Source organism: Heterodontus francisci, chromosome 7 (genome assembly GCF_036365525.1).
Source record: "Heterodontus francisci isolate sHetFra1 chromosome 7, sHetFra1.hap1, whole genome shotgun sequence".
Lineage (NCBI taxonomy): Eukaryota > Metazoa > Chordata > Chondrichthyes > Heterodontiformes > Heterodontidae > Heterodontus > Heterodontus francisci.
Genome location: NC_090377.1, coordinates 18935590 through 18958583, shown reverse-complemented (window position 1 = coordinate 18958583; position 22994 = coordinate 18935590). Strand labels below are relative to the sequence as shown.

General features: G+C 44.1%; 1 protein-coding gene across 1 annotated transcript in view; it reads left to right on the top strand.

Moving 5' to 3' along the window:
* The window catches only part of gypc (glycophorin C (Gerbich blood group)), a 90022-nt gene extending 68010 nt beyond the window's left edge, over positions 1-22012 (top strand). Inside the window, exons 3-4 of the mRNA XM_068034862.1 lie at positions 8847-8912; positions 19629-22012. Of these exons, the coding sequence (XP_067890963.1) occupies positions 8847-8912; positions 19629-19825 (263 nt within the window). The 3' untranslated portion in view covers positions 19826-22012. The remainder of the gene's footprint in view (positions 1-8846; positions 8913-19628) is intronic.
* The last annotated feature ends 982 nt before the right edge of the window (positions 22013-22994 follow it).

Below are 22994 nucleotides of genomic sequence, written 5' to 3'. Positions count from 1 at the left end.
GGGGAAGAGAGGAGAAAAGCAAAGCAATGAACTTCTTAATGAACATGAACATTCTTCTACTTCGCTCCTTCTTTAAATTTTTTTTGCAATGTTTTTACTCTAAAACTTGTTCGAGTGAGGTTGACCATATTGGAGAAGCTGACATGTAGCACTTACTGAGCTGAGGAGCACAAACTTGTTTTAATTTACATCAGTGTAGGTACACTTCAGTCCAAGGTGGGTTCCTCATCAGCTACATAGCGAAGTTTCCAACGCATTCCTCGCACCTTCCTAAAATACCATGAGAACATTCTCAACACACGCACATTTTAAAACTGGCAGAGATGGTAGAAGCAAAAATTAAATATTTTAAGCTGATCAAAATTGTTGATTTGGATTTTTTTCCCCCTCAAAGTAGGGCTCTGTTTTAGAACCCATTGCTTTTGTTTCTGACATTATAGCCACATGTGGCAATGGTAGTATCTTCTTTGGCCTCCTTATCTCGAGAGACAATGGGTAAGCGCCTGGAGGTGGTCAGTGGTGTGTGGAGCAGCGCCTGGAGTGGCTATAAAGGCCAATTCTAGAGTGACAGGCTCTTCCACAGGTGCTGCAGAGAAATTTGTTTGTCGGGGCTGTTACACAGTTGGCTCTCCCCTTGCGCTTTTGTCTCTTTTCTTGCCAACTGCTAAGTCTCTTCGACTCGCCACACTTGAGCCCTGCCTTTATGGCTGCCCACCAGCTCTGGCAAACGCTGGCAACTGACTCCCATGACTTGTGATCAATGTCACAGGACTTCATGTCGCGTTTGCAGACGTCCTTAAAGCGGAGACATGGACGGCCGGTGGGTCTGATGATCCTGCCATCTTCCATGCGGCTCACATGGCCAAGCCGTCTCAAGCGCAGCTGACTCAGTAGTGTGTATAAGCTGGGGATGTTGGCCGCCTCGAGGACTTCTGTGTTGGAGATACGGTCCTGCCACCTGATGCCAAGTATTCTCCGGAGGCAGCGAACATGGAATGAATTGAGACATCGCTCTTGGCTGACATATGTTGTCCAGGCCTCGCTGCCATAGAGCAAGGTACTGAGGACACAGGCTTGATACATTCGGACTTTTGTGTTCCGTGTAGGTGTGCCATTTTCCCACACTCTCTCTCTCTTGGCCAGTCAGGACATAGCAGTGGAAGCCTTTCCCATGCGCTTGTTGATTTTCTGCATCTAGAGACAGATTACTGGTGATAGTTGAGCCTAGGTAGGTGAACTCTTGAACCACTTCCAGAGCGTGGTCGCCAATGTTGATGGATGGAGCATTTCTGACGTCCTGTCCCATGATGTTCGTTTTCTTGAGGCTGCTGGTTAGGCCAAATTCATTGCAGACAGCCGCAAACCTGTTGATGAGACTCTGCAGACACTCTTCAGTGTGAGATGTTAAAGCAACATCGTCAGCAAAGCGGAGTTCCCTGATGAGGACTTTCCGTACTTTGGACTTCGCTCTTAGACGGGCAAGGTTGAACAACCTGCCCCCTGATCTTGTGTGGAGGAAAACTCCTTTCTTCAGAAGACTTGAACGCATGTGAAAGCAGCAGGGAGAAGAAAATCCTGAAAAGTGTGGGTGCGAGAACACAACCCTGTTTCACGCCACTCAGGAGAGGAAAGGGGTCTGATGAGGAGCCGCCATGTTGAATTGTGCCTTTCATATTGTCGTGGAATGAGGTGATGATACTTAGTAGCTTTGGTGGACATCCAATCTTTTCTAGTAGTCTGAAGAGACCATGTCTGCTGACGAGGTCAAAGGCATTGGTGAGATCAATGAAAGCAATGTAGAGGGGCATCTGTTGTTCGCGGCATTTCTCCTGTATCTGACAAAGGGAGAACAGCATGTCAACGGTCGATCTCTCTGCACGAAAGCCACACTGTGCCTCAGGGTAGACGCGCTCGGCCAGCTTCTGGAGCCTGTTCGGAGCGACTGGAGCAAAGACTTTCCCCACTATGCTGAGGAGGGAGATTCCACGGTAGTTGTTGCAGTCACCGCGGTCACCTTTGTTTTTATAGAGGGTGATGATATTGGCATCGCGCATGTCCTGAGGTACTGCTCCCTCGTCCCAGCACAGGCATAGCAGTTCATGTAGTGCTGAGAGTATAGCAGGCTTGGCACTGTTGATTATTTCAGGGGTAATGCTGTCCTTCCCAGGGGCTTTTCCGCTGGCTAGAGAATCAATGGCACCACTGAGTTCCGATTTTGTTGGCTGTATGTCCAGCTCTTCCATGACTGGTAGAGGCTGGGCTGCATTGAGGGCAGTCTCAGTGACAGCATTCTCCCTGGAGTACAGTTCTAGGTAGTGCTCAACCCAGCGGTCCATTCGTTTGCGTTGGTCAGTGATTATGTCCCCTGATTTAGATTTGAGGGGGGGGTGATCTTCTTGATGGTTGGCCCAAAAGCTCTCTTAATGCCATCATACATTCCTCTGATGTTTCCGGTGTTGGAGGCCAGCTGAATATGACTGCATAGGTGCTGCCAGTAGTCATTTACACAGCGCCTGGCTGTTCTTTGTGCAGTGCTTCTGGCTGCCTTAAGTGCTACGGATGTTAACTCGCTGGGGTCTTTCTTGTAGTTCAACAGTGCAATGCGCTTAGCGGCTATGACAGGTTCCAGCTCTTCATTATGAGATTGAAACCAGTCTGCATTTCTCCTCGCACGTTTGCCGTAGGTGGTCAAAGCTGACTCATGGATGGCGTCTCTGATGTGGGCCCACTTGGTCTCAGCATCCCCTGTGGGAGTGTTTTGAAGGGCTGTTACAAGTGAATTTAGAAATTTTTGTAACAGCTGTGGATGAGAAATTCTGCTCGTGTTGATGCGCGGGTGGCCCTTCTGCTTGAAATGATGCAACTTCTTTGGTCTGAGTCTAACCTTGCTGCACACCAGGGAGTGGTCGGTGTTGCAGTCCGCACTGTGGAAGCTGCGTGTGATTTGAACACTGTTTAAGGAGGCTCACCTTGTGACGATGAAGTCTAGCTGGTGCCAACGACGCGATCTTGGGTGCCTCCATGAAACCTGGTGACAGGGTTTAGTGTGAAAGAACGAGTTGGTGATGCAGAGGTTATGATAGGTGCACAACTCAAGCAGTCTCTGTCTATTCTCATTCGTCCTTCCAGCGCCATAGCGCCCAAGGCAGGAGGGCCATGAGTCATGGTCGGCCCCAACCCTGGCATTAAAGTCCCCCAGCAGGAACAGGTGTTGGGGATGCTGCTAATGATATGGAGTTGCTCGTAGAACTGGTCTTTTAGCTTCAGGTGGGGAGCAGAGTGTTGGAGCATAGATGCTGAGTAGGTGTACTGGACCAGAGGTGGTGAGCAGTCAGATGGACAGTATGCGTTCCGAGCCATTTGAGGGAGGCTCTATCATGCTGAGCAAGGAGTTTCTGATGGCGAAGCCCACTCCATGCTGTCTTGGTTCTTCAGGATCCCTGCCCTGACAGAAGAAGATGTAGTCTTGCTCTGCTAGAGATCCACACGCGGGGAGCCGTGTCTTCTGAAGTGCTGCAATGTCTACATTGAATCTACTGAGCTCGTTGTTAATGATGGCGGTCTTCCGAGAATCGTTGATTTGTGTAAGGTCTTCCGACAGGCCAGGACACACAGTTCTGACGTTCCAGCTTGCAAAGCGAAGGGCTGGTACCTTCTTTCCTTTTTTCATGTTTGGTGCGGTGTTGCAGTCCACCTTTCGGGCAATGACCCTGAGCTCCAAGCACCCATTGAAGCAGGTGGACTGTGGCTGGACAGAACCTTATTGACCGGGGGCTGCCCGGTTTGAGGTGGGCGGTAGCTGTCCAGTGAGGTGCGATGACCTCTCCCACTGACAAAGGCAACCCGTGGCGCCCAATCTCTACGCCAATTTAGCTAGACTTATAACCCGTAACTGCTGCCTTCTGTGTTGTTTCTGTCGCTGTGAGGCAACTATGGAGTGACCTCTCCATGGCGCATGCCTGGGCGAATGTATGGAGGTTGAGTGTTGCCCAGTCGTCAAAACCCCCCTCTCGGCCTTTCTGGTGGGGTCCAAAGGAATGCAGAGCACGACGTTTGGCACCGGCATGGCTGCAGGAACTGCCGGAAACATGGCAAAGGTGACACATGACCGCCTACAGGGTTCCGCTCCGGATTTTCTGTTAGGGTTTGCTCCCTTAGCCTTGGTCTCTCCCGAGACGCCCACAAGGCAGTGGGGTTGTTAGGGCCCCTACACAGTGGTTATGTTACTGGGCTAGTAATCCGGAGGCCTGGATTAATAGTTTAAATCCCAGCACAGCAGTTGGGAAGCTTAAATTCAGTTAATTAAATAGATCTGAAATTTAAAAAGCTAATTTCAGTAATCATGACATTGTAAAAGCCCATCTGGTTCACCAATGCCATTTAGGGAAGGAAATCTGCTATCTATACTGGGTCTGGCCCATATATGACTCTGGACCCACAGCAATGTGGCTGATCCTTAACTGAAATGACTTTGCAAGCCACGCAGTTGTCAAGAAGGTGGCTCACCAGCTCTCGAGCCAATTAGGCAATAAAGGAATTTTGATCTACAATCCTAACTGGTCCTGTATGGGTATTTTAATAAACTGACTTCTGTGGAAACTGTACAGTAGTTGTCAGAGACATGTAAAAACAGTCAAATTTACTGCAAATAACGCATGCAAATCTTGCCCAGCTATGAATATTTCTATGTAATACCTACCCTGTTGTATGCTGATATGGACTGTTGTGACCGTCTCTTATTTGACTATCTCTCATTCCTTTTCCAGACTGCATGTTCATGAATCTTGCTACCTTTATGATAACATTAATGGCACCTCTCTGAGAAATGTATTGTCTGAGGAATGCTGTAAAATCCATTCCTGCTGGAGACTGCTGTGCTTTGTCTGTCTGTCTCTCGAACTCATCAAATTTTACAGTTAGAGACGACCTGGGAAGGATGAAAGAAGGGAGAGATGGCAGGAATCGCCACACAAAGGATAGACAATGGTCTCCTTTCAAAAACTTGTTTTGTGTATCTGAATCCCTAAGTCTGCCTTCTCTTCTAATCCTATAAAGTTTTATCATTTAATGTATTTTTTTATTCCTTTATTTCCTCCACAAGTTTGTCACTCACATTTCCACCTACCCAATCTCCAACAAAAGCAAAATACTGCGGATGCTGGAAATCTGAAACAAAAGCAGAAAATATTGGAAATATTCAGGCTAGGCAGCATCTGTGGAGAGGGAAACCAAATTAACATTTCTGGTCAATGACCTTTCATTATATACTGGGAAAAGTTAGAAATGGAACAGATTTTGAGGAAATGAAAAGGCGAGGGTGGGGAAGAACAACCAAAGGGAAGGCCTGTGATAAGGTGGCGATTAGGAGAGAGTAAATGGTGGCGCAAGGCCAAAGGGAGATGTAATGAGACACGTAAAGAAACAAAAGGTCACCAGGCCTGTGAAATGTTAACTCGGTTTCTCTCCACAGATGCTGCCTGACTTGCTAAGTATTTCCATCGTTTTCTGTTTTTTATACTGAATATCCTAACTTGTCTCTTGTCGCTGCATACGGTACCCTTCACTGTTAATCACATTCTTTATTGTGTTATTTGCACATTTCGACCTGTCCTATACCTGACTGCAGATTGTGCCTGGGCACATTTATTATGCCTATATGTGCCATCCCACCCCTTTGATTTTTAATCGCTCCACCATTAGCGGCTGTGCAATGGGGAGACAGTGATGTAGTGGTAATGTCACTGAACTAATAATCCAGAGGCCCAGGCTAATGTCCTGGGGACATGGGTTCAAATCCCACCATGGCAGCTGGTGGAATTTAAATTCAATTAATAAAATCTGGAATTGAAAGCTGGTCTCAATAATGGTGCCAGGAAGCGATCATAGTCAAAAAAAAATCTGGTTCACTAATATCCTTTAGGAAAGGAAATCTGCTGTCTTTACCTGGTCTGGCCTACATCTGACTCCAGATCCACAGCGATGTAGTTGACTCTTGAATGCCCTCTGAAATGGCCTAACAAGCTACTCACTTGTCAACGGTAGTCAGGGATAGGTAGCAAATAGTCATGCAGCATAGAAACTGGCCCTTCAGCCCACCACATCCATGCCGACCATAATGCCTATCTATACTAACCCCACCTGCCTGCATTAATTCCATATGCCTCTATGCCTTGCTCATTCAAGTACCTGTCCAGATGCCTCTTAAATGTCACTACTGTTCCTGCCTCCACCACCTCCTCAGGCAGCTCATTCCAGATACCCACTATTCTTTGTGTGAAAAATTTACCCCTTTGATCCCCATTAAACCACCTCCCTCTCACCTTTTAAATCTATGCCCTCTAGTTTTAGTCACTCCTACCATGGGAAACAGACTCTGGCTATCTACCCTGTTTATGCCTCTCAATTTTATATACCTCTATCATGTCCCCTCTCAGCCTCCTTCGCTCCAGGGAAAACAGACCCAGCCTATCCAATCTCTCTTTGATAACTCAAGCCCTCCAAACCAGGCAACATCCTTGTGAATCTTTTCTGCACCCTCTCTCGCTTAATCACATCTTTCCTGTACTGCAGCGACCAGATCTGCACACATTACTCCAAATGCGGCCTAACCAACGTTATGTACAACAGTAACATGACGTCCCAACTCTTGTATTCAGTGCCTCGGCCGATGAAGGCAAGCATGCCATACGCCTTCTTCACCACCCTTTCTACCTGTGTTGCCACTTTCAGGGAACTATGTACTTGCACCCCAAGGTCTCACTGCTCAACAACACTCCCCAGGGCCCTGCCATTCACTGTATATGTCCTGCCCTAGTTTAACTTCCCAAAATGCATCACTTCACACTTGTCTGTGTGAAATTCCATTTGCCACTCCCTTGCCCACTTTCCCAGTTGATCTATATCCTGTTGTAACCTTAGACAACCTTCTTTACTGTCCACTATACCACCAATTTTGGTGTCATCTGCAAACTTTCTAATCATGTCCTCTACATTCACATTCAAGTCATTAATATATATGACAAACAACAGAGGGCCCAGCACCGATCCCTGCGGCATACCACTGGTCACTGGCCTCCAATCTGAAAAACCACCCTCTGCCTCCTATCACCAAGCCAATTTTGTATCCAATTTGCTAGCTCACCCTGGATCCCATGTGTTCGAATCTTCTGGACCAGCCTACCATGCGGGACCTTGTCAAAGGCCTTGCTAAAGTCCATGCAGACAACGTCCATTGCCCTGCCCTTATCAATCCTCTTTGTCACCTCCTTGAAAAACTCCAATCAAAATTGTGAGACATGATTTCCCACGCACAAAGCTATGCTGACTATCCCTAATCAGACCATGCCTTTCCAGATGCATATAAATCCTGTCTCTCAGAATCCCTTCCAATAACTTTCCCACCACTGATGTAAGGCTCACCAGCCTGTAGTTCCCTGGCTTATTCCTGCAGCCCTTCTTAAATAAAGGCACAACATTGGCTATCCTCCAGTCTTCTGGTACCTCACCCGTGGCTAATGATGATACAAAAATCTCTGCCAGGGTCCCAACAATCTCTTTCCTTGCTTTCCATAGCATCCTAGGATACACTTGGTCAGGCCCTGGGGACTTATCCACTTTTTATGTGCTTCAAAACCTCCAACACCTCCCTTTTGTAATGTTGATATGCTCCAGGATATCGCTGTTCCCTCTTTGAACTCACTAGCTTCCATGACCTTCGCCTGCTGGCCTTGCCAGTGACGCCCACATCCCATAAAAGATTTTTTTTCAAAAAAGCTGCCAAGGCCCCAAGTGCTGGAGTTCCCTAAAAACTCTGTGCCTCTCTACCTCCCTCTCTCTTCTTTTTAAGGCACTCCTTTAAAACTGATTTGCTTCACCTGTCCTAATATCTCTAAGTGGCTCAGTGTCAAATTCTGTTTGCTCTTGTGAAGTGCCTTAGAATGTTTTAACTATATGTTAAAGGTGTTATATAAATGCAAATCATTGTATAACAAATCTTATAGCCGCACATACTCCCTACCGACTTTTCTTACATGCCCAAATTTCCCCTTCCCCTTCTCCCCACACCTCCACCCACATCTAGTGAGATGCTGTAGCATCACCATTGACAGGAGAGTGTAATTTTTAAAAAAAATCATTCTCTGACAGATTTCTGAAGTATTTCTTTGCATAAAGGTTCCGATGGAATTGCTTGCCAGGATGCTGTTCAACAGTGTAATGAGAAGAGGGCGAGGTTGGATTAATTTTATCGGTGGGTTTGGGGGGGGGGGGGGGGGTGAAGTATGACCATTGATGTAACAACTTATTTCCTCAAAACCTCCTGAAGCACTTCACAACTAACAAATGACTAATATAAAGCAGTAACTGAAATTATATTGATGGGTATGGTAGTCAATCTGCATAAATAGCAAAAGAGATGAGTGATCAGACAATTTCTTTCTGGTAACATTCATTTAAGGGAGAATATTGGCCAGGGCATAAGAAACTCTGTTCTCCTTCAAATAATGTCCTGACCCCTCAAACTGAAGTCCTGTCTGCCAGGTTAAATATGTCATTGATATCATGGCATCTCCAACAACACAGCACACTCTCAGAATGGCTCCAGAGGGCCTCGATTGCATTCTCAAGACCTGGCCTGGGACTTGAACTGACAAACTTCAGACTGCGAAAGTGTACCAATGGCTCAAATGGAGAAAATATCTTTCTTTAACCAAACTAAGCTTCTTGGGGGCTGGGGTCAGCTGGAAAATTTTTCAAGATCTTGTAGGTTATCTTGTTTGCGTCTCTAGATTGGCCATAGGCTCTAGTGATACTTAAGACGACTGATTATCTCATGTGGTTTATTGCAGGAAATGATGCTGCCGGAGACCCCTCTGTGAGTAACGGTGGTGGAATGGATTCTGCACTCGTTGGAGGTAAGGCACTCATCTCTAAAGCTCATTGGTTGAAAAGGTGCCAGCTCATCTAAAACAATGGAATTATTTGCTTTAAAGAGTTACCCTGGGCTACTGTGCATTATTATGGTTCCCCATGCTTTATTGCAGATATCCTGGTGTTACATTGGGGGGAAGTTGCAAAGGGCAACTCAGATTAGGCATGAAGCAAAGAGGAGCAAGCATGAAAACTGCGAGTGTTTACCATGGAGGTTCAAGGGGAATATTGCTGATGCATTCCAGATTAAATGGTGAGCCCTTGCGGAGAAGAACAAGGATCTCCTCCTGAGTGGCATGGTGAGCACTATATAATGTGCATCACGTTCTACAACATGGTTAGGAAGAGACTAGCTGGCCCATCACACTTGCTCCTATACTGACATGCATACCCCAAGACTCCTGTCCATCCTACTTCTAAAGGGGAAAAAAAAGCTAATTTAGGAAAGGAAAACTAAAATTCCTCTCTGGCCTTCTGAAACTGATCAGTTTCCAGTTCAAGGAAACCACAATAAACAAAGACACAGTGCCCAGTGCTCAGCTTCCTCCTTCTGTCACTAGTGTCCACAACCTGGAGCTCATCCACCTGAACTACAAATGCTGTTCTGATGATCACCTTGCACTTTATTTAGCCTCACACCTGAGGGATGGTGATGTTGGGGGAGGGGTTTTGTACTGGAGCACTGAGAACTTGCAGAGAGCTATAGCCCACTACAAACTAGTGCCTTGAGGAGGGACAGAAAAGAAATGTCTGTGCATGCAGGGGGGAAAAAAAGCAGAAAACATTTTGTTTCAATTATGATTTTGAACTCCTAAACAGGGTTAGGCAGCAGATTATTGCTGGACTGAGCAGACCTCTGCTCTGCTGATTTTGAGATTGAAGAACTGAAGTGATCAAGGCACAAGAGGGAAAGGTGCCTGTGGCAATAAGTCTGATCATCGAGTGGAAGTATTGGACATAAAACAGGACAACTGGCAGTGAGTTACAAAGCAGGAATTCAGTGATGTAACTCTGGCTTTGTAAATCATGACAGCAAAGCAGAAACTGAGAATTGAATTGCAGCCTTGGGTTGTCTGCCAGCTGGACGCTTAGCGCACAGCCCCAACCGTTTAAAGTCTCCATCTATCTGTTTACCTGCTGTCCAGAAGCAAGAGTGCAGATGAATGCTGGAGGCAGTGTGATGTAAGTGGATTGGTGACGAATGTAACAGTGACGTCAAGCACCCAGTTCCCCCTGTGCTCTCAGTAATGTTTCTCCTTATTGTTATTAAACTATAACCAATGCCATAAACTGAATTGTAAGAGTATTTGCACATTCTTGTGACTGGCAGAAATTTCCACTCTCTGCGTGTGTCTGCCCCTCTTTGTCTCGGTGTTGTCTGGCACCCCCTCTCTCTTGCTCTGTTTCTTTTGCCTTTCACCTAAATCAGGGAGATCAGACACATGATGGATCATCTGTAATTTCTAATCCGCTTGATTGCTCAAGTCTTTGATTTCATAAAATGTTATCATGAAAATCCTGTCTTCAATTTATACCAAAATACATGCACACACTCTTTTTCTCTTCTCTCGTCTTTTTCTCAGTCGGTCGGTAATTTTCACCTAAACCACCAATCAGGAAACTGACAGGAGCAAAATAATGCAGATGCTGTAAAAGCTCAGCAGGTCAGGCAGCATCTGTGGAGAGAGGAACAGTTTATGGCTGGAAGTTTATGCTCCCATTCCTCTGGGAACGGGCTGGAGGTGGAGAAGGTGTCGTAAACTTGAGTGGGAATGAGGGGGTGCTGTTCCCATCACCTACCTGCCCCCACTGCCATTTTACCAACCGCGGGTACGGTGGAAAACACCCATTTGCCCCAAGCCAGTTGAGGCCCTCAACTGAACAATTAATTGCCACTTGAGGGCCTCCTCTCGCCAGTGGTGGATGGGCACTTCTCCAGCCGAGGAGGCTGTCCGGTAATACTGGGCAGCCTCCTTCGGGCTTGGGGACAATCGACTGGGCCCTGGCAAGGAGGGTGGGTTTTGATCCAGAGGGTGAGGTAGGGGAGGCACTTCAGCGGGGGTGGCTTGTGACGCTGGGGGGCCCCAACGATTGTCCCCGGTGAGGCCTGAAACCCCATCATCTTTTTTGGGGCCAGTGTCCCTCTTGCTCTTCTACCTGCGTGCAGTCCCAACAGTCTCGAGGGCAGTTAGGAATGGGCAATAAATGCTGGCCTAGTCAGTGACGCCCACAACCCACGAACAAATAAAAGAATAAATGGCCATCGCTCCAAGTGACGCTGCCGGGACTAAGGAGCTGCTGGCCCTCTGATTGGCCAGCAGTTTTTGTGGGCAGGACCGCCCTGCCTCGGGGGCGGAAGACCTAACCGAGGCCAATTAAGGGCCTGGGCGACGTAAAATTACAGCGTGGCTTCCAGGCCCAGCAGAGGTTTTAGTTGGTGGGCAGGGCCACTGCCAGGATGTAAAATTCCAGCCCACGTTTCAGTTGGATGGCCTGGGTTCTGATGAAAGCCCGTTGACCTAAAACGTTAACTGTTTCTCTCTCCACAGCTGCTGCCGGGCCTGGTGGTTATTTCACAGCATTTTCTGTTTTCAATTCAGGAAATTGACAGGATTGGTGGAAAGACCCCACCCGATTTTTTTTTTTTTTAACTCCCCAATGTAAAGTAAAATTTTCATCTCGCCTGATCCTGTCAGTTTTCTGGCCAGCAAGTTAACTTAAAGTTAACCTCAAGCTGTCTCTTGTCTGAGATCAGGTCAGTTTCACTGCAGCCCAGTAAGATTTGGATTAAATAAATGGGGTGAGGAAAGCTGCAGGGAGGACACTTAGAACTATCAAGGCTGTAAAGAAGGCTTTTGTTTCTTTCCTTTCAAAAGCTTACTGCTTTATTTTTTTTTAATGAGTATTTGATATTTTTATGGGCAACTGCCCTCAAGACCCATGAAGCAAGAGAATAGACATCTGCAACTATTTAATACTCTCTCTCTCTGACTGTATTCTTTGAACTGGAGTATTTTTAAAAATCTAATTATCTTCCTTCACCCCCCAAGGAAATAGTTGATTTTGTTGGGGTATGGTTTCACAGGCAACAGTTTCCTTCCAGTACCATCTGCAAGGGGTCATTATTATGAGCCTTGACCATTGTGTGTCTATTGGGCAGGGGTCATTCAATGACTGCATAACCGCTGTCCGATCCCATCCCTCACTAATTGTCCACACCCGCGCTGTTTCACTGGATCGCAAGCAGAATGTTTATCCAGTTCTGGACGCCCTCCTGTGAGTGTGTTTTCATTTAAAGCAGAAAATGTCGAGGGGTGATCTGATTTGAGTTAAACTTGTATTGAACCTTGGTTAGAACACACTTGGAGGACTGTGCACAGATCTGGTCTCCATGGTATGAAAAGGATGTGCAAGTGCTTGCAAAAATGAAGAAAAAAAGGATAACCGAAAAGGCTGAACAGGCTAGGGCCATTTTTTTTCTAGAAAAGAGAAGGCCAAAGGCGACCCTGATCGAAGACTTCAAAATTAACAAAGGGTTTGATAAAATAGACGTAGAGATGTTGTTTCCACTTGTGAGAGATTAAAACTGGAGACTATAAATACAAGATACTCACTAATAAATCCAATAAGGATTTCAGGAGAAACTTCTTTACCCAAAGAGTAGTAAGAATATGGAGTGGTTGAGGCGAATAGCATAAATGCATTTAAGAGGAAGCTGGATAAGCACATGAGTGAGAAAGTAACAGGAGGATATGCTGATGGAGTTTGATTTGAAAAGGAGTGGTAGGAGGTCCCTGTGGAGCATGGACCAGTTGGGCCAAATAACCTGTTTGTGCTGTTGACTCTATGTAACCATATAATAATGATGAATGGGTTTGATGTGGTTAATTGGGAGAAAGAAACCTGTCCGCTAGAACAGTAAACGGTTGGCATAAATTCAAGATCATCAAAAAAATGAAGGGAGACGTTCTTAGAACTATACAACACAGTAGGTTGGAGGCCATTCAGCCCATTGTGTGTCTCCTGGCTCTTTCAAAGATCTATCTAATTAATCCTACCCCCCCCCCCCCCCCATTTTCCCCATAACCATGTAATTTTTTTTTTTTCCTTTTCAAGTATTCATCTAATTTAGTTTTGAAAGTTACTATTGCATCTACTTCTACCATTCTTTCAGGTAGCACATTTCAGATCATAAGTTTAGGGGATTTCTTGTACAGATGGTTGTTGGGGCATGGAATGCCCTACCAGAAACAATACAATCAATAGCTTTTAAAAGAGAAGTGAAAAATGAAGAGGCTAGGGGACAGAACTAAGTAGCTAGTTCGTTTATAGAGAGCTAGCACAGGCATGATGCACTGAATGGCCTCCTCCTGCTGTAAAATTCTATGATTCTAGGAGAGGGAAACCTGTCTGATTTTACCATGGGTGACTTGAGCTAACGAGCCACTAACTGAGGATCAGGTCTGGGACTATGAGTCCTTCAGACAGCTCAAAATAGAAATTTTCAATTTATTAAAATAGTGCTGCTTTGTGGTATTAGAGAAACTCTTTACTCTTTGCGAAGGATTTCTGGACCTTGTTGATTTTAAAATAAAACCCACACCAAGAAGGAATTTTTTTGTCACAACTTAATTTTCCTGTTAAAGTAGTTAATCATGGGGCAGAATATTATATTTTTGAAGCCAAAAAATGTTAATAACTGACTCTTTCTGCCTTGCACATTCCTTTATAATTCTTTTTTGAGGTTGATCTCATGGGCGTGAGCAAAATGTGTTACAAACCGTTTCCTAATGTTACCATAGTGTCTTAGAATCTTCTCTTTGGCAATGTACTAACTTGCTTTAACTCTGAACTTGTCTTCAGTCTTCCTTTCCTCTCATCATTTTGTCAATTGTCCTGTGCTGTGACTTCTGGATAAGCCATTTGGAATGGTGCAAGATTGTTGTGCCATCAAATGGTTTAAGACAAAGTAAAGCCAGTTTATTGATTCAAAGTCAATGAGTAATGTCGAGACAGAAATTGGAAGTTGGCGCAAAGTAAATTCAAACTGATTGTCAGGCAAAAAAAAATTCTTTACTCAAGTGTGCTAAATTATTGGGACAATCAGCAGGAAAGAAAAGGATCAAAATATTGTGGTAGCCGTTGCCATGGGAAAGTTGAGGTACCATTATGGCAATGGTAGTGTACCCTAATGCTAAAGGAGCAAAATTGCTGAAAAGGTGCCATAGTGATACATTAACCTCATTGCAGTTTACGAGAAGAGAGCTTTCAGTGGGGTAAGACAAATTTATTTTGGATAACCAGTCTGATGATTATTTTCCCAGGCAGTGACTCAATCATATGATTTGAAGAACATTGCATGCTGTCGCAACCAAGCCAAACCACACTTAGGACATCAGTAGGCCCCTGGAATTTAAATTACTGACCTATGGTCACTGCCAGATAATTGTTTTTGTCTTCAGTTTGCTCCTATTATAGCACTGGAGAAACGGCAGTGTTTTTTTTCCCCAAAAGGAAGCATCACAAATCAGAGATAATCTTTGCAAGACCATAAAGGATTTTCCAATTCTTCCCTCCCAGTACCTCAATCTAGTTTATTTTTTGTCAATTCCAATAACCGAGCCAAGTTTTTAATCCTACAAGATCTTTTTGAGCATTATTTGCAAAAGTACCAACACTATCTCTTTCATTGGATTTTGAAGATGAGAATAATGTATTATTCTTGTTAAACATGCAGTTGAAACTGCCAACCTCGTGTAGATATTTATTATCACGGCACCTGTTCAATTGACAGAGATTTTTTGCTGTAATACTAGTGAAGAAACATTTTTTGTTTCACAGTTCGTCTCTCTGACATTGACTCTCGGATGAGTCACAAATTCCTTTCACCTGCACGTTGGGAAGACAAAAACCATTGCTTGTGGTCCCTGCTGTAGATTCCACCCATTTGTGACTGAGGCCATCCCTCTCCTGGTCCATTTGCTCAGGGTGAACAGAATTATGTGCATTCTTGGTGTCGACTTTGACAACAAGCTGCATGTCATTCCCCATACTCTCTCCACCGCCAGCACTGTCGATTATCACTTCTGCAACATTGCATGTCTCAGCCTCCAACTATCTGTGCTTTATCATGTTCAGAATTGATCAACTCTAATGTGCTGCTCATTGGGTTTCAACTGTCCAGCTTCCATAAACTCCATCTTGATCCAACTTGCTTACATCAGAGACAGTCCCTCTTCATTCCCCACTGGCTCCACATCTCCCAAAGGATCTGATATAAAATCCTTGCTGCCTTCAAGTCCCTCCATCTTATCTTTGCATCCTCCCCTTTATTATACATCTGTTGCTGCACTCTCCAGTCCTCAAGCTGTGGGCTCCTCTATATCTTCCCTCCTTCAATATCTTCCCTCACCCTTTTAGCTTATGATTTGCCTCAGCCTGACTTTCTGGAATTGCCTCCCTAAATTGCTCCACCAATGCAATTCTTTTAGAAAGCCTTTTTCAAAACCCATCCTTTAAACCTAACCTTAAATCACCTCTCCTCTAGCATAGCTGCTTATCATCTGCTCTTCCTGCTATCTAGCATAAAGGCACCATATAATTTGATATAAAAACAAAGTGCTGGAAATACTCAGTAGGTCTGGCAGCATCTGTGGAGCGAGAAACAGGTATTCTGATGAAAGATCACGGACCTGAAATGTTAACGCTGTTTCCTTCTCCGGAGATGCTGCCTGATCTGCTGAGTATTTCCAGCACTTTGTTTTTATTTCAGATTTTCATCATCCCCATTTACTGTATAATTTGATGGTTGCTGTAGTTAAAACAGAAGAGAACTAATTAAACAACAAACAGGCTACATATACTTATGGACACTACTGTCATATTGAATGAGTTGAAAGGTCATTACAGAGAAAAATGTATAAAACGGGTCCTCCTTTGACAAAATCAGGAAAGTAGAAAATAGTAGCTACAGCATAGTTGCACTTCTTATCCATCTCTTCATTCTGTTCCATTAATAGCTTGAGTTTCATTGTGTTATGAGTGATCGCTCCTGCCTCTGCTTCGTGGGTTTTTGATGAAACAGTTAGGGGCAAGCTGTTTCCTCTGGAACATGCATTTTCTTTTTAAATTCCTTCATGGGATGAGTGTTGCTGCAAGGCCAGCATTTGTTGCCCATCCTTAAGTGGCTTTGAACTCAATAACTGTAGTGTTGTGCTGTGTTCTTAAGTCTTCATTAAATTATAACTGCACGCTTTATATTCGGATTCAACACAATTGTCTTATTTATCTACATTGCATGATCTCAGGGCCAGGTATTTTCCTCTTGTGCTCTTTTTGTAAACGATGTGCTGAGTGTGTGTCTCAATGGTATCTCCTTCTATATAGCTGATGAGGTCATCAGTTGCCTGGTCTCTCAAAGATATAGTTTCTTGTAGTGTAGTTGTGACTTCAGCTTTTATTACAATAACCAGAGATCAAAAGTTAAAATACTTGGAAAAAAATCTAAAGGGGAAATGAGGAGCAATTTCTTCACATGGACAGTTGCTAAGATCGGGAATTCATTACCATAAGGGATGTTGAAATCAGATTTCGTAGGAACTTTCAAAAGGCAATTGGATATGTACCTGAAGAGGACTCATTTGCAGGGTAATGGGAGAAAAAGCTGGCGTATGGGACAGCGCTGTCATGATGGGCCAAATGGTCGTCTGTGATGCAAGATTCAATGGTACAATCCACAGCTCTCCTGCCTCCTGAAGAAAGCGGGAGGGAGGGCGAAAGAGAGACTGACTGGCAGACAGTATGAGCCATAGAATATTGGGGAGAGCCAGAGCTTACAAGGGTAAGCAAGACAGAAAATGAGTATGACCAGCACACAAAGTAAGAGACATACACAACACCAAAACCAGCAAGAGAAGACTCGCACAAAGAGTGTGACAGGAAGAGTACAACTACAAACCACATGGGTGAGATTTTAACTCCCTCAAAACCCATTCACATGCGCAAGAGTTAAAATGGGGCCCGTGTGTCTGTTTGGCGTAAATGGAGTGAAAGACCAGATGAGGTAAATTGGGAAATAATGAATTGATGATGCCCAGCTAGGATTTTGAAAGTCTGGAGATTAAAGGAGGAAGGAAAAACGTGAGGTGAGGAGCTGCAGTGTTTTGAGATCATGATAACACAGTCGCGCACTCAGACTCGTTCTTTATGAGCCTTGATCTCGGGGAGATGGTTGGAGGAGGGAGAGTGTAAAGTGTCATATTTGAAGCTTAGAAAGGAAATTTTTAGAAAAGCACTGGCCGTAGAAGCCATTGATAAAATAGAGACAAACAAGACCGTCGAGATTGGGAGCACAAATGTTGGTAATGGAGATATGAGTTCCATTTGAGATCCAAGGGCATAGTGAGGCCTTTATTGTCAATTTAGATGAAAAAGAACTAAGGGTGGGTTATATGCAGTTGGAGTACTGATGATGTAGGGTTTCTTCTGATTTTAGTCAGTTTTTTTTTAGAGATACAGCACTGAAACAGGCCCTTCGGCCCACCGAGTCTGTGCCGACCATCAACCACCCATTTATATACTAATCCTACACTAATTCCATATTCCTACCACATCCCCACCTATCCCTATATTTCCCTACCACCTACCTATACTAGGGACAATTTATAATGGCCAATTTACCTATCAACCTGCAAGTCTTTTGGCTTGTGGGAGGAAACCGGAGCACCCGGAGAAAACCCACACAGACACAGGGAGAACTTGCAAACTCCACACAGGCAGTACCCAGAATTGAACCCGGGTCGCTGGAGCTGTGAGGCTGCGGTGCTAACCACTGCGCCGCTCTGTTTCCTTATCCTGACCATGATGATTTTAGTGGTTTTTTGGGGTTTTGTTTAGCTATGGTATATAAATGCAAGTCTTTCTTTAGAGTTACCAGTTCTTGAAGTTGCATCACATGACCTTTGTCTCCAATTGCCCTGCCCAGGAGAAGAGTTTTCCCCATATCCAAGACTTTTATAATTAATTAATGAAAATGTAAAAAAAAAATTGAATTTTTCTCCTGGTTTTTGGCAGTGTCTGGGAGGTTAATCTTCAGGGCTATGGGGAAAAGGTGGGGGAGTGGGACTCGGCGTGTTGCTGTCAGAGTCATAAAGTAATTATGACACAGAAGGAGGCCATTTAGCCCATTGGGCCCAGGCCTGCTCTCCACAGAGTAATCCAATCCAATTTCCTTTTGAAATCATTCATCATCTCTGCTGCCACCACCCTCCACAGGCAGTGAGTTCCAGGTCATTACTACTCACTGCATTACAAAAAAATAAGTTCTTGCTCACATCCCCCTGCATCTCTTGCCCAAAACCTTAAATCCGTGTCCCCTAGTCCTTGTTCCATCAGCTAATAGGAACAGCTTTTCTTTGTCTACTGATAACACTTTTGTACACCTATCAAATCTCTCTTCAATCTCCTTTGCTCCAAGGAGAACAACCTCAGCCTCTCCAACCTAATATTGTAGCTAAAATCCCTCATCCCTGGAACCATTAGAGAGAGCTGGCATGAACATGATGGACCAAATGGCCGCCTTCTGTGCTGTAACCATTCTATGGTTCTATAATTCCTGCTGCCTCTAGTACAATCCTGGAGGTTTGGCAACCCTAGTTGATGTGCACCCATAGCAATCTGGCATAGGCCCTCACCTGCATTTTTTTGTTTTGTTTCTATCATTATGGAAGCACTTCCTGCTGTTAGCACAACCAAGCCTGTGGCCTTGCTGTATGAGTATTCTGTGGCTGTAATCCTTCGTACTCACCGACTGCTCTGAATTGTGGCACCTACTCTTTGTTCTGTCCATGTCTACAGCTCGCAACAAATGCAAAGCATGCTGGGGCATGTGAATGTGAATCTATAAAGGGTTACCTTGAAAGAGAATCTTCGCTGTTGGTGGCCCTGACCATTGGAGTGTGGTTGCTGTGAACAATCCTTTTGACTTGCCCTCGACTGAGGGTGAGGGCTGGATTTCCTGGCCTTATGAGTGAGATATGACCTCATGGTTATTCCTAGGTCTGTGTCTCTGTAATCCACATCTAAGATCCCTCAGCTTTGCCATGGATTATGTGCCTACAGGGGCTGAGTGCGTGCTCCAAGTCAGACAAGTAAAAGCTACTTGTGAGGATTCCTCTGCAGTTTGGAAATTAAGTGTGGCAATGGATTTTCATGCATTTCAGGCACGCAGCTGATAAAAATACAATCCCCAGTACATTTCATAACTCTCTTCATGCTATAGGGTTACATGATCCCCTCTCGCAGCCTCAGAATCTCATAGCCTCCGAATCATACAGCACAGAAGGAGGCCGTTCGGCCCATTGTGCCTAGACCGGCTCTTTGAAAGCGCTCTTTCAATCAGCTCCATACCGATGCCCTTTCCCCATAGCCCTGCAACTTTTCCCCCTTCGAGTTTAATTCCCTTTTGAAAATTACTATTGAATCAAATTCCTCCAACATTTTCAAGCTGTGCATTCTAGATCATCCTAACTTGCTGTGTTAAATTAATTTCTCTCCCCTTTCATTCTTTTGCTGGTTTTATATGTTACTCCAGCACTGTCCGATGTGCATGTATTATATTGTAACTCTTCAGTGCTGACCCAGTTAAGAGTATCCTGCTGTATCTGTTTTCTAGTTACTTAAACTTTTCTCTTTGCCAACAGGTATCATAGCTGCGGTGGTATTTGTGGTTATTTGCCTCCTTGTGGTTATAATCCGCTACCTGTACAGGCACAAAGGCACATATCACACCAACGAGGCCAAGGGCACAGAATTCGCAGAGAATGCGGATGCTGCTTTGAAAAACGATCCCAACTTCCAAGACGCAGTGGACGAAAGCAAGAAGGAATACTTCATCTGACAATGAACGGTCCTGTTAGTTAGTTGGTAGACTGTTAACGCTACAATCAGAACTTGCAGTTCATGACAGAGCCCCGTGAGGGGAAAGATAACAAGTGGACACATGAATTTTCAACTCCCCTCTCTTTCTGGGAGAAAGTCACGACCTGGGTGCTCTATTTACTAGTAAAACAGCGTGCTCTCGGAAAAGGCAGTTTTATACATGCCATCAACATTGTTTTCTATATTGTGTTTCCAAAGATAAGAAACACTAATGTGCCAGCATACCGACATTATACTAGTGTAACCTGTTAACTTTAACAAACCGCTTTATGGATCTGTGAGGAGAACCGAAATATCGAAGTACAAAACCACTAACCTTTCTTAGACCAGGCCTCAAGTTTTCTGTCTGGAGGCATGTAGAATGTGTTTGCAATGTGTAACATTTTTAAATGCTAATCTTAGCAAATGCTTTTTTTTTTGTAATCCACTTTGACCTGAGTTATCTTAAATCATTGTATGACCATGTGTACTTAAATATTTATGAAAAAAAAAGTCTTCTGGCTCAGTGGGAGCATGCACTGTATGCTGTGATACTGAGCAATGCAGACCAGGTAGGAAGGACTGAGATTGCAATCCTAGTTTTGTGATGAGTTAGTTAGTAGTCAGCAGGAACAGCACTGGGTGATTACCCTTCCTAGTCCATTTGCACAGCGATGGAGGGGTGAAATCAGCTGCTCCTGATTGGCACCCACCCCAACCCCCCACGTAAAGTTCACTTACATCAGCTTTTTGGTGAGGTTGCAATTTAGGTGCACTGGCGGCTGCCTGCGGTGCCTCAAAAGTCTTTAGCGCTCACTGTCTCAGTTTGCATATATGAAGAGCCAGACAGTCAAGTTGGCATTTAAGGCATGTGGAGGAAAGGGAATGAGCTATCCCCACCCTGGCAGTTTCTAACTGGTTACGATGAGAGAAAATGTTAAAGCTTGGATCGTAATATTGATCAGAACTATAGTGTTGCAATGATTCACAGTGAAGTATGTCATCTAAAAGTGATGTATCTTCACTTATTTTATGATACGTAGCCTAGCTATAATAGAATGGATCTGTGCTACTGGATATTTTAGACCCTGTGTGGACGTGCACTGAATTCCTCCTTTTTTTTTCCTGAGATATATCTTAGTATGTCCGAGCGCAATAGTGAAGTAACCTATTTCAGTCAACGATTTTGTTTGCTTTTAAATACTGCACATTAGTGTTGTAAGTCTTGGATTTCTACTAGAGCTTTTAGTATATTACTGTGAGTGTTGTGCTTTTTCTTACAAAAATATGAAGGATATTGGATAATGGGATAGTTTTATTTTTCATTCTGTATATAGTTCTTATTCCTCCCCCTTAGGGTTGATGAGTCTGGTTGAATGTATTCCTCAAGGATTCATCTCATAACCCCTTGCTGCCAAAAACCCCGCCCAATCAAACTTCCTTTTTTTACTTGCCTCCCAGTACATGAAAATGCTCAAGGACGATAATGTTGTTTTTCTTCTGGGTTGCTTACAGCAGTGTCTGGGAGATTAATCTTTAATTGCTGGAGATTTAGACAACCCTGGAGGGCCAGAATTCCCACTCCCCTCCCATGCCCCTGGCTTACGTCCTCCCGTGTTGTGCAGCCATTCTCCAAGGGGAAAATTGGCATCAAATCTGCTCAAAGCTGTTCACTTACACTCCCTTTCTTCCTCGAGAAAGCTCACTGGACACCAAAAGGTTGGAATCTTGGACTCAGACCCACACCTGTCTGGTACTAACACATTGCATCAGCAATGTTAAATTATTGGCAATGAGTTTTGAAATTAGTTTGTTTTTAAAAAGAATCGTTTAGCAACAAATACTTCCCATCAGGAATAAAGTCGCCTCTTTTTCCTTTTCTTTCACACTAAAGAAAAAAGTCAGGTTGTTCCTAGGCTAGAGCTGGACATGAGCATGTGCAGGAAAGGATGTATGCATATTAATATTAAATGTACGCATGATTTTTCTCTGAACCACTGGCAATGAGCCTTGTGACCATTACTGCATAGTATGTCTTCAACAGTAATAATGAGGTGTTGGAAGCAATGGCGAAGCAATATACATTTATACAGAACCTGCAATATATTTGTGTATTTCCAACTGGAATCAATTGATATAAGACAATAAACCTACACTCCTAAATAAACCTGGATTTGGTCTGATCATTTTCAACCTGGGTGTTAGTGGCAACTATAACTGAGATATAGTCTCCATACTGTGATGGGTTTCCTCTCAAAATATTGTCCCTCATAGAAAGAGAATTTTTCATTTACATAGCACCTGTCATGACCTCAGGATGTCCCAAGTGCTTTACAGCCAATGAAGCATAGTCACCGCCCCCAAACAGCAAAGTAATAATCTCAGTGGTGATGTTGGTTGAGGGATAAATATTGGTCAGGGGACAACGGAGAACTCCTCTTTGAAAGAGTGCCATGGAATCTTTTACATTCACCTGAGAGGGACCTCAGTTTAACATTCATCTGAAAGACAATATCTATGAATACTGAGAGAAGACCGAGAGAAGGCTGCACCACCTCAATTGAGCGTCTGTGTGACTTTTGTGCTCAAGTCCCTGGAGTGAGACTTGAACATTAAGGTTCTGACCCAGATGAGTGCTACCAATTGAGCCACAGTTGACACTTAAGCTTTCAATTTTAGGTATGAGTAATGTTAAATGCACGCTCTCTATTTTGTTACATTTTTGCTGTTCTTATACTTCTGAAATCCATATAATATGCTATTTCACTGAGGGCTTTTCTTAAGTCAGTCTGGAATCCTGGTTTTAACTTTTCCAATGATGATTTCTAGTTACTCATCAGATTTTACACTCAATTAAATTGTGACATTGTATAAATACTTTGCCAGCAAGGAAAGGTGGGACAGAGATGATTCCAGGATTTGAATTGTAAAGAAGAGTCATTGCCTAGAGCAAAAAAAAAAAAATTTGAGTTGGAGGAGAGAAAACTATGTCCTCATCTCTTCTCTCTCCTACTGTAATTGAACGTATGCCCTCATAAGTCAAGACTGGAGTAGAGGATGCATGGCGGGTACGTGTAACAGCTGAATATGAGAGACACTGAGGAATCTAACATTATAAGTGCTATTCTTTTTCCGATTAGACCCTAAAC